Below are 12265 nucleotides of genomic sequence, written 5' to 3' on the forward strand. Positions count from 1 at the left end.
AGAGCTTAAAACCACATATTGCTCATTGCTTTTTAGGAGTGTGTGCATAGTCATGATGATACCTGATATATTGTTACTTCTTTGTTTTTTACTACCCTACAATTTGTGTACTGATAATCATACTTTTGAGTTTTACTATATTTTTTAGTAATGCATAAGGTGTGTTATGACATGTGGCCTGATAAACAGTTTCGATTGTTCCTCCCAGGATTCATTAGGCACTCAAGCTCCTAATTTCACCAAGGATTCTTCAGCGTGGGCACAGTGAGGGCATAGTCTTCAGTGCCCTGAATACTACCACCACAAAGCCTTTCTTTCCCTCAAAAAAGGGTAAAGGCATAGTGTACATCGTTGCTTTGGATATAATGTAATCTGTGTAATTTGAACATACTTCAAAGTGTTTTAAGTAATAGAAAATATAACTTTGAATGTAAAATATGTCTTAGATGAATGAGGGCATAAAATGGAAAGTAAAATGTAGTCACTTTCTTAATACTGTGTTGGAAAACAGGTATCTCTAAAAAGTCATGTATTCTAAATTGGGTGTATTCAAGAAGATTTATGAGTTCCTACCCTGAATCAAGCCTGTGCTCTGACAGGCCTACTTTCTAACGGAGAATTGGACTTTAAACAATGAGTTACATAATTACTTTAACAAGAATTCTGTGAGGGGCGCTAAAAAAGTACAGTACTGCTGTAAGGTGTGAAGGGGATGTGACGTCATCTGGGGACTTTAAGATGATTCTCTTGAGGAAATGATATTTGAGATGAGCTATATAAAGACTGGGGTCGGGGCTTCCCTGGTGGCGCAGTAGTTGAGAATCTGCCTGCCAATGCAGGGGACACGGGTTCGAGCCCCGGTCTGGGAAGATCCCACATGCCGCGGAGCAACTGGGCCCGTGAGCCACAACTACTGAGCCTGCGCGTCTGGAGCCTGTGCTCCGCAACAAGAGAGGCCGCGATAGTGAGAGGCCCGTGCACCGCGATGAAGAGGGGCCCCCGCTTGCCGCAACTAGAGAAAGCTGTCGCACAGAAACGAAGGCCCAACACAGCCAAAAATAAATAAATAAATAAATATTTAAAAAAAAAAAAAGACTGGGTGGAAATTTAATGGACAGAAGTTTGGAGATGGTGGGATCATTCCAAGGAAAATGAATTGCTGAATGATGGACCTGAGTGGAAGGAGCATGGATTGTTTTAGGAGCTTAAAATGAGTGGCCTGGAGTGCAGAGAGCAGGGAAGAGATATGGAGAAGTCAGATCCTGTGGGCCTAGAAGCTACATTAAGAATTAGGTCTGTTCCTTTGGATAGGGTGACTGTAAATGTATTGTCCGAATCAGCCCATTTGAGAGTAAAATGTGGCACTACTGGTGTGTGTGTGTATAATTACTTGGATATATACTGTTATATGTATTTCTTGGATATATACTGTCACTTGGATACTAGTCACTATCAGTAGCAGCAACATGGTATGAAATATTTGCAGCAAGATTTGTTGTGGAAGATGACTCTAAACTAGCATATGCCTACTCCATAAGATCACTGAAGGCAATTTCAGTGTAGTTTTGGCCACTGGCTAATTTCACAACCTTGAGTATTATAGGATGAAATAAGTTAGTTTTCTTCCTTTTGGTTTTGAATTTTCCTTTAAAAATTTTATTATTGACATTTCAAACATATATAAAACAAAGAGTAGTATAATAAATGCAATATACTCATCGCCCACTTTTTTTGAGGTTAGTTTGTGCTTTTATTTGCCAGTATAATTTAACCACAGTGGCCTGCAAACTTTTTTGATCTAAAAAGTACATTTTACGTCACAGTCCAACAAACACACACACATATATAATATGTATACATATATAAAAGTGTAACAAAATTTTGCCAAAAATGTCTACCCTGAGTGTTAATTCTTTTTTAAGACTTTTTTTTTTTAACCAAGGATGAACTGCACTGACACATCATAATCACCAAGGTCCCCAGTTCATCTTAGGGTTCACTTTAATGAAGTAAATACACTCACTTTTAATAATTATTAAGATAATTATTAAATTTGTTTCACTTATACCTCCATCCATTCCTCCATCTTCTGGAGTATTTTGAAGCAAATTCCGGGTGACATATTTCATCTGTAAATATCTCAGTGTGTATTTCTAGAAGATAAGAAAAATTACCAAAAACCAAACAAAACCTCCTCAAAAGCATTGATGTCTTAATATCATCAAGCATTTGTGTTGTAACAGTATTTCCATTTCCTGATATTTTTATAAACTAAAAAAAATTTTTTTTACTTTGCTTTAATCAGAATCCAAATAAGATCTGTATCTTTGTAATTAATTGCTACATCTCTTAGGTCTTCAATGAGGTTCTCCTCCATATCTTCTTTAAAAGTTCTTTTTTTTTTTGCATATACAGAATGTTCACTCTGTAGTTTCCCACAGTCTGCATTTTTGCTGATTGTGTTTCTGTGGTAATGTTTAATTTGAGATGTTCCTTTGTCCTTTGTATTTTTCTGTAAATTGTTGATTACATCTAAAGTGGTTCTCGGTGGGGCAGGTGCTATTGGCATCTAGTGGGCAGAGGCCAGCGATGCTGCTAATCATGATACAATGCACAGGAGGCCCCCACAGCAAAGAGTTATCCAGCTTCAAATGGCACGATTGAGGGCCAAGCTTTAGAAACTCTGATCTAGAGACTTGATCAGATTCAGGTTCAATTATTTTCAGTCTAGTCTCTTTCTTCTTGCCATGTTAGAGGCTATTGATTATTGCCCAGGTCCATTAATGAGTTAAGGGTTTACAAAACGGTAACTTTCTATCATTCCTTCTTTCTTTCTTATCTGGAATACCACTATAAAGAGACACTTCCCTTCATCAGTTATTTGGTTACCCTGAGCTACAATTCATACTGTAAAGGCAGGTTACCAGCCAATAATATTTTATATTTTATTCCAGGTTGATCTCCTATCAAGAGTTTTTGGCATTTGAATCTGTTTTATGTGCTCCAGATTCCATGTTCATAGTGGCTTTCCAATTGTTTGACAAGAGTGGAAATGGAGAGGTGACATTTGGTAAGAAAAAAAAAAGATTATATATTTAAGTGAAGTTAGTGAGGCTGGTTCAGTTTTTAATTGCTAAATGTAGTAACTGCATATAGATTGCTGCTTATTTTAAGAGCTAGTCAAAAAATGAAGTATTAATTTCCTAAAAGGATTTACATAGATAAAATTAAAATGGCTTTATTTTCTTTTAAGCATTAGACTATTGCAAAAAATTAAGGAATTTAGGAATGTCGTTACATCAACTCATTGACTCTCTGACACTTTCACATTCCTAAAGTAGGTAGTATAAAATTATCTTGTTCAGGGCCAGCCTGGGCAACATTTTTTATGAAACAGACTGAACAACGTGGAGTAATCATCTCATACCTTCAGGAATTTTTGGGTAGAGAGTTCAGAGCTTCTCTGGAGCATCTTTGGAAAATTGCTGCTATGTCATTTTAACACCTAAGAATGGAACGGAAGGAGGGCGTTAAGGCAAGAATAGTTAGCATTCTCTGAACCCCCATTTTAGATTTTTGGTTTTAGGCAACAAGGCTAGAATATTAAAGTTACCATTTGAATTGGATGTAGAAATTAATTTAAATCCTTTGGTAGGCACATAATCTAGCACATTGTGGATGTCTCAAAGCATACAAGCTAGGATTTCTATCTATAGCCATGTATTAGTTTTTTGAAGAGGCTTACTTGCAGAAATTAGTATGTGTTTAGTAAGAGTATCAGCTAATTTTTTCCTGCAAGAGGCTTTTCAATAAAAATAATGTAGTGTTATCAAGGACCTAGAGCACTCCTCCCTTTTTTTTTAATATTTGGATTTTTTTTATTGTGGTAAAACAACACCTAACATAAACCTTAGCATCTTAACCATTTGTAAGCGTACAGTTCAGTAGTGTTAAGTATATTCACACTGTAATGAAACAGATCTCCAGAACTTTTTCATCTAGTAAACCTCAACTTGAACTCCTTTAGTGGTGTGAATTGGAATCAATATGTGGTAGGGAAACTCTTGAAAATCAGGCTTCCCCTGAGCCACAGTGCTAAATATTTATTCACTGTAGTGTTGGTTATAAAACAAATATCCTCTAGTTAAACCCAGAGGAAGATGTATCGCTGCTATGGTGAGAATGGTGAGAAAATACAGGTATTTGAAAGGACCAGTGCGCCTTTGCTGTCATCTTAGTGGGCACATGTTCTAGCTTGGCATTGATTGTTTCCTTCTTTCTGCCCACTGACCCAGTTGTCTTCTGTTATCAGAAGATTTTCCCAAATAAATACCTATGCAGAGCTCTTCAGGTGTCTGTGTTTATCTTGGCATTCTCTCTGCTTTGGAGCAAGCTCTGGCCATTCTGCCTCCTAAAGAATGTTGATTTTCCTCAGAAACACCCAGATTTTATAGCTTAAAGCATAAAGCCTTTATCATCTCATCATTCAGCATTAACCCTGTACTGCTGAGAATGCTGCCTTTTCTATTTTCAATAAGTATCACACATGCTCATATACCTTATTTCCAAATGTGATGCACAGATGCTTGGGAAATAACTTGATATAAATATCTGCCTTAGTGACAGTATACCTGTGCTTCTGTCATGTGTCCATTTCTTAAGAATTAGATTTCCCGAAACCAAATTCTATTTTTTTTGGTCCCCTTTACCTTGGTATCATGATTCTTTGTGCCTCCTCCATTTGATTGCTTTTTCCAATTTCTATTTTAAAAATAAGTCACTCAAGTCAGTTTATTCAACAGACTAACAATAGAGACTCATGCCATTGTTGATTAGCAGATTAAAATGTGTAGGAAGTAGCTGAATGGTTTATACACACATTATTTCATGCAGATGAAAGCTTGTAGTTATTAGACTCCAACTTTAGCGTTTTATAGATCTTTTGTTTTTCCCTCAGACTACGATTTATGAGTAAAAATTCCAAGAAAATATAATTAGGATTAAAAGCAGAACAAATCAGTTTTAGTTTTTATAGCACCTGTTCTGAACTGAAGAGCATATAAACCCTCCAGAATCCTTCATTCTGCTGCTCCATAATCTAGAGTTAGGAAGATTCTTATGGAATGAGAAAAAATTGAGCTCCCTTTCGACATTGTTCCTGTGGTCCCTGGCTAACTGGATGGTTCTCTTGAGGGTGCTCACCTATTTGCTGGGGACCTTGACCATTTCCCCTCCCTGCCCTACATCCCAAATTCTGAGGATTCATTTTTAGACAAACTTTCTTAACTAAAATGAAAAAAATCATAATGAAGGAGAGAAATTTTAATTTTATATTCTTAAGAAAAGAAGAAAAGCATTGAAACTGTTACAGATGCCATTTAACAAAATTTCTAAGGCCCACTCATTTCAGGCTGTATTCGAGACTACAGAATTTCAACATAAGGAAATAATTAACTTGGAGTTTGTTTTAATAGGATTTTGGATCTATGATAAAGGTCAGTTTTCATGTTTGTACTCACTTAATAAAATGAATTGTGCTTATGTATTTATAGACGTATGTTTAGGTAAAAGGAAAATTTAGATCCATTCTAACTCTAAATCCTTTTCACCAGATGGCCTTATGTTTTCTAGTTTGGAGCTTATTTAAAGTATAGATTTTTCTTGTGCACGTCAGGAGAGAAAGGCGGGAGAGAATATTGGATGCAAGGTGTAATGGAGTGGGGAAAGACTATTACGCCGTCAGTATATCTCATGGACTATGACGATGATGTTATCTGTGTACTTGTGTATATTCTCATCTATGCTTTGTTTTTAGATATGCTTTTTATACACATCAAATTGTGTACTTAAATTGTGTGTATCTTTGCAAATATTTATATATATCAGTATTGAACAACATTTACTTGAATGCTGGACAAGTTTTTTTTTTTTTTAATTAGAGATACCTCTGCTCTGGGCGAGAGGACTTACATTGAGACCTTGGTCATCCATTTTAGAATGTACAAGCTCAAGAGAGGGTTTTGGAGTTTTTAAAAGAGTGAATAAAATCATCAGTTGTTTCTTCTTTGGTGTTCTTTTAGTAAAACTTCTAATGCATGCTGTGGATGATTACTTAATGGCTTGTATATCTGTTTCTGCCTGGTGGCATGAGCCTTATAGGGGCCATTGCATGACTGGTGTGTGCTAGATATTGTGTAAACTTGCCTTGGTCTCACTGTTGTCCACTAGTGTACTGGATATTCTGCTCAATAGAATTAGATTGACGTACCCTAGATAACCAGCTATTCTACATTGTGTTGTCAATAGTTGCCATGCATTTGTCCCAAGTTAAAAAAAAAACCAAAAACCCTATTGCTTTAACAAGGATGTAATCATTCTAAAAAAAAACCCCAACAACACTCTTACCTATTAACTAATAAATGTTATATATTCTAAATTTTCTATTAAAAATCTCATCAACATTGTGTTCCAAAGTGTTTGCCTGGGAATGGGAACTCTCTGAAGAAAACTTTTCCAGGGCACATCTTTACCCCGACCGTAGAACCCTCAAAAAGTAGGGATTCCTTTCGATTTTGTACCGTGTTTGACCATCATTATGTATAACAAATAAAAATGTGTTCCATTTGTGCCTCTAAAACAGACTCTTTTTCCCTAAAGGGAATAATAATCTGATTGGGCTGTTTTAGGCATGACCACTGCTATTGTTAAAAAGAGTTAGGAGATGGAAGTCTAGATATGAAAAATGTCATATCCTCTCTCAGTGGAAGCAAAGCTATAGACATGGTATAATATGAAATTCTAATGGTAATAAATGCCTAGTTTAACTTGGTAAGAATGAGAGCTTCACCTGGGTGTTCAAATTAAATCAGGAAGACTTTTTGAGACTCCTTTCAGGTATCGCAGAGAAGGTCACATTAATATTCAAGGCTATAGAGTAGGTTAGAATTTGAGGTAAAAAGAGAACATGGTTTTACTTGTTTTTATGCCATTTGGTGATAGATTGTTGAAGCATCTAACTTCCGTAGTAATAGATGCTCTTTAAATGTAAACTCATTTTTCCTGAGAAGTGGACCTTTACATATATTTGGCAGCAGGACTACTCTGTTGACTGATTGTACAGTAGTCCCTTTTGGAGGTAGGTAAAGGGTTACCAGAGGAGGTCACCCCGGAAACTAATGAGCCACCTGGAAATAGAACCCAGAAGTCTGGCCTGACATGCTGGGTTGGCTGGGACTTCTACAAGCTCCTGTTGTTGATCTTTTTGTTGTTGTTTGTTTTCCTTTTTTTTCTTTTTTAGTTTCTTAGTCGTTCCTCTTCTTTCCCCCCAAGTTTTCCCTCACTGAGAAACTCTTTACTTCTGCAAGTCTTGCCATTGTTTTTGTTCAGTTATACACAAGGATATTCATTGTTCCTGGTGGGAGTCCTTCTAAAAGCCTCTCTGACTTCACTTTAAGAACTGTGCAGGTGAAACTCAGCTATTGAGGACTTTTTTTTCCCCTGACAATAAAAATGTTTGATCTCAAGCCTATAAGTTGGAAGGAGTGGCTCCTGCTGGGCTGGAATCCTTGGAATCAGTATGTCGTTGGGCTGATGGTAGGTGGGCTGTGTCACAGGGCTGATGGCTTGTATACCTACAGGAGGAGTTCTCTGGCCACACCGTTGGTACAGCAGCTCCTTCCAGGCTCATTCATGGAACAGGCATGGCGGCAGTCTTGGAGAAGAGTGCCAGCCCCGGTCAGAGGTAATTTTGTACTGCAGAAAGGTGAACAAGACCAGTAGGAAGCTCCCATAAGGACCAGGGGAGGGATGAGGGTGGATGAGATGGGGAGACACAGTGTGGGCTGCTGGGGAAATTAAAACCTCTGTTAAGACATATTTACATAATATATATGCTTCGATGTATTTCATCTAGTGCAATCATCATAAGTGACTGATACAGCTAAACTGACTAATGTTATATGTCTGTGAACATTTTTACTTAATCACAGTTGTCACCATTACCTGCCCTCCTGACAACTCATTGTGCTCCTCTCCTTTAAGCAAAGAGAACATAATGACAGGCTACTTTTGTATCTGGCCCCAATTCCCTTTTCAGAGGAATTATAAACCATCTCTTTCATGAGCCCATGCTCTGCAGGAAGTGAAAACGTGGTCTTTTGTTTTCTATATGTCAGAAAACAAATGGATTCCTATTTCCCCTTAGCAGTGCCAACCTAGTATAAAACACTCGATCATGATCTTGTTGCCAATAAGATGTGACTATCATATCCCTTTCATCCAAGCCAGAACTGTGGCCACTGAAATAGTACTCCTTGGAGAGCTAAAGACCCTTGTTTGCCACTGGAAAGACGGGATTCTCTCTGGGGGGAAACTTGCTATGTAGTTTCAGTTAGATATATTGGGTATATTTGAGATTATTGGTGCTCCCTTTCATGTCGTACAGAAGCTGATAAAACTGGGTAAGATAAGAAGATCATCAGCTCTTTGGGCTATTGCCTCACACAAGTATAAGCTCTCCAGTTCTGGAGCTTTTGTATAACTTTTTTTTTTTTTAATAAGCATATCCTGGTAAAAGTAAAGCGGTAATTATGAATTTGACTTCAAAACAATAGTTGTACTAATTATTTCTGTAAGCTTCCTGATTTAGCCTTAGGCAGTTGGTAGTGGAAATAATAACAGAAGGGAAGTGGAATATCAAGAGGTGCCAAAGTAGGTTTGAAATTTTGTAGCCTGTGACATGGCTAAAATAATTAAAAGTGTCTGGGGGTAGTTAATAAACAACAGCACATAATAATGGTCATAATAAAACCATATACAAAGCTGTCAACTGACCACTTTGGGTGAAGGGAGAAATGTTTAAACAAATATTCATGGAAAATGACACTTCTATATTTGGGGAAATTATTATGAGTAATTTAAGCCATCATTTTAATTGTTTCAAAGGTATTGTAAGATTTTATTTAAAGGTTGCTAAGTAGTTTACAAAATAGGATTTTAGTTAAAAGTTTTTATTTTAGAGCTATTTTTCTGAATGTAAATTATACATTGTAATTTTGGTTTATAAATATCCTTTTTGTGATAATAGAAGACAATTTTCATGGTTCATTAAATTTTCATAAGTTTGAAAGCTTTTGAATCTTCGGCTTTATTTGATATAGTTTCGCACTTGAGATTCTGATATTTTCCAGTCATACAAAGGGAGTTCAGTTTTATTCCACTGTTATATAAAACTTATTTAGGTAGCAATACGTATATTTCCTATCAAATAGTTGAGTTTTGGGAGTTGTGACCTTTAAAATACAGGTTATAAAATAACTCATTCCCTTTAATAATTTACCTTAATGTTACTTAAATATATGTAGTAATTTAAGTTATCCTAATATGCTTTCCATTAATTTCTTCATATTCCCTTAGTTTAACACTTAAAATAAGAAATCAAATTAATTAATTTGGAAAGAGAAGCAACTAATTAATTGAATTAGGAGGATCCTAAAAAAATCTTTGCTAAACGGCCATAATACTTTTAACTCTAAATAGTTTTTTGCCATCCTTATTATTTTAATTACTTTGTAAACTTTAACATATCTTACAACTTGTTGAAGTTTCATATAGATTCAAGGGTAATCCTTTGTGTTGGTTAGGATCCCATGACTTGCTGTATTGCATTAATTCTTTGCTTTCAGAAACAAAAACTCATATATTTAATTTGTGTTTATGGAAGATGAAAATAATTGACATGATTTGAAAACTCTGAAATACTGTTGCTATTTAGGCCAGAAATAAATGCTACATTCCATTTGAAAGAAAAGATGAGAATCCCATCTCCCCAGTGACATCCAATGCCGCCTTCCAACTGACTAATCACTGTGACCTATTCAGAGCTGTCATGTTGAGTCCAGACTGGTAGGATTTCCAGTTCAGGATTCTTACACTCCCTACTGCTCCCCCAGCATAGCAATGCTTTTATCAAAAAAAAAAAAAAAAAAAAAGTATATTAAAACTAAAGGGAATCCATTAAACCATTTACAATATGAGATTTATATCTTACTCAAAGAATTTGCAGAAATTAGATAAAATAGCATAGTTGGAGATTATAAAACATTAAGCTTGTATTTACTAATTCTTTAGTATAATTGATAGCTATAGATAGTAAAATCCTTTCACTAATATAATTGGCTTAAATTTGAAAATAATTTTGTTAAGACATCAGTAAAACGGGCTTCCTGCTTTCTTAACTTTGTTAACAATTTTTTTTTTTTTGGCATGAGCTTCTAAATTAGTCTATCCAGTCTATGCTTGTTAAAGTACCAGTCATTTGTGAATTGACTTTCATAGTAAGTGTAGAACGGTGTAAGAAAGTGAATGACTTTGTTAGTGCATGAAGACAAGCTGTCAGAGGGTTTTGGTTGTATATTACACAGTGTGACTGGTTCCTATCTAAAAGTTAGTATACTGTGTTTAGTCCTTCTTTACTTAAAAGTGAATCACTAATTTCACTTATCTTAAAATATTTTAATAGCTGAGACTAATAATCATGGTTTTTATGGGGATCTTGTAGCTTTGTGTCAAGACCATATTTTTGACAATATCAGAAGCTTTTAATAAGGTGCTTGCTGCTGAGCTAATGATATGCTTTTGATAGTATTTCTTATACCTATCTTCAATAGACATATTCAGGCTAGTGTGAATGTAATAATCAAGCCTCAATCAAGCCATACTTAGTATGACAAATATTGCATTATACTGTAATTTAGGTATTCATGCTTCTGATAAAGGGCTTAATTCGACTCCTTGAGGAACCGGGAAAACACTATTGATTTTATACTGGAATGCAAAGTAGCAGCCATTTATAATGCAAGATATAAATCACTTTCTAATTAAAATTAAATCAAGAGAAATTAAGAATCTCATGGCCTTATATGTAATGGTACACAATCTTAACTGTAAAATTATATTTTGTATCAATTGTGCTCCTGTGCATGGGTTTCTGAGCACAAAAAATTTTGCAGCTAATGTTAGTAGAAACAGATAATATTGACTTTTAAAATTTCTCTTAATTTCTTTCTGTAGGAACATTGCAGTGGACTAAACTACTTATTCCAGATATAATTTATTTATTTTTGTTTTCCCTTTCAAGAAAATGTCAAAGAAATTTTTGGGCAGACTACTATTCATCACCATATCCCTTTTAACTGGGACTGTGAATTTATCCGGCTGCATTTTGGGCATAATCGGAAGAAGCATCTTAACTACACAGAATTCACACAATTTCTTCAGGTGAGCTTAGTTTTTCATAACCAGCGTAAATATATACCATTCCTCCTCCATCTCCTTCCCTTTTAGCTTTATTAGTTTATTACAAAAAATAGCAATCCTCTGTGGCATTTCACCCCCATTTTTCATTTCTCACTCCCAGAGGCAACTTATTTAAATTCTCGTAATTGTTTCTTTCGGTGTTTACTTTCATAGCTTTAAATAATAAACATGTGCTGGCACTTGTACTTTTTAATTTTTCAATTTTAGGTATTTTTTATTTAATTTGAACTATGGAAGATTAGGAGCTAGCTTTTTCACCTTTCCCTCTCTATCACAGACTTGGACATTTTCTGTCCCCTCCCTCCATATAATTATGTCATGATTCTGCTTAGATCGGTAATCATATTTGAATCACCACAACTTTGTAAACACTGTGCATGACTAAAATGATTTTCTTAGCGATTCTAATTTTTATTATTTCATTTTCTGTATATTAATGCCAATTCATTCTCAGACTTGGCCTCAGTTACTAAAATCTCATTTTAATGTTTAAAACAGAGTAGGTGTTTGGTCAATTTCATCCTCTTGGAGCAATCCAGGAGCTTGCTTTCTTTTTAAAAAAATTTGAGGTAAAGTTCAATTAACATAAAATTAACCATGTGAAAATGCACAATTTAGTACATTCACAGTGTTGTGCAACCACCAGCTCTAATTCTGAAACCTTTTCATTACCCCAGATGAAAACCCTGTACCAGTTAAACAGTCACACCCCATTCTTTTTTTTTTTTTTTTTTTTTTTTTTTTTTTGCTGTACGTGGGCCTCTCCCTGTTGTGGTCTCCACGGAGCACAGGCTCCGGACGCGCAGGCTCAGCGGACATGGCTCACGGGCCCAGCCGCTCTGTGGCATGTGGGATCTTCCTGGACCGGGGCACAAACCCACGTCCCCTGCATCGGCAGGCAGACGCTCAACCACTGTGCCACCAGGGAAGCCCTAACACCCCATTCTTG

General features: G+C 35.8%; 1 protein-coding gene across 4 annotated transcripts in view; it reads left to right on the forward strand.

Annotated features, from left to right (window-relative positions):
* The window catches only part of SLC25A12 (solute carrier family 25 member 12), a 173451-nt gene that overhangs the window by 108828 nt on the left and 52358 nt on the right, over positions 1 to 12265 (forward strand). For 3 of the 4 annotated variants that reach the window (XM_060302246.2, XM_060302248.2, XM_030851955.3), the window contains 2 exons: positions 2955 to 3070; positions 11138 to 11277. In XM_060302246.2, coding sequence (XP_060158229.1) covers positions 2955 to 3070; positions 11138 to 11277 — 256 coding nt within the window. Of the gene's footprint in view, positions 1 to 2954; positions 3071 to 7637; positions 7742 to 11137; positions 11278 to 12265 lie in introns of those variants that run through there. The other variant, XM_030851965.3, reaches the window with a different exon arrangement.

Source organism: Globicephala melas, chromosome 7, assembly GCF_963455315.2.
Source record: "Globicephala melas chromosome 7, mGloMel1.2, whole genome shotgun sequence".
Classification (NCBI taxonomy): domain Eukaryota; kingdom Metazoa; phylum Chordata; class Mammalia; order Artiodactyla; family Delphinidae; genus Globicephala; species Globicephala melas.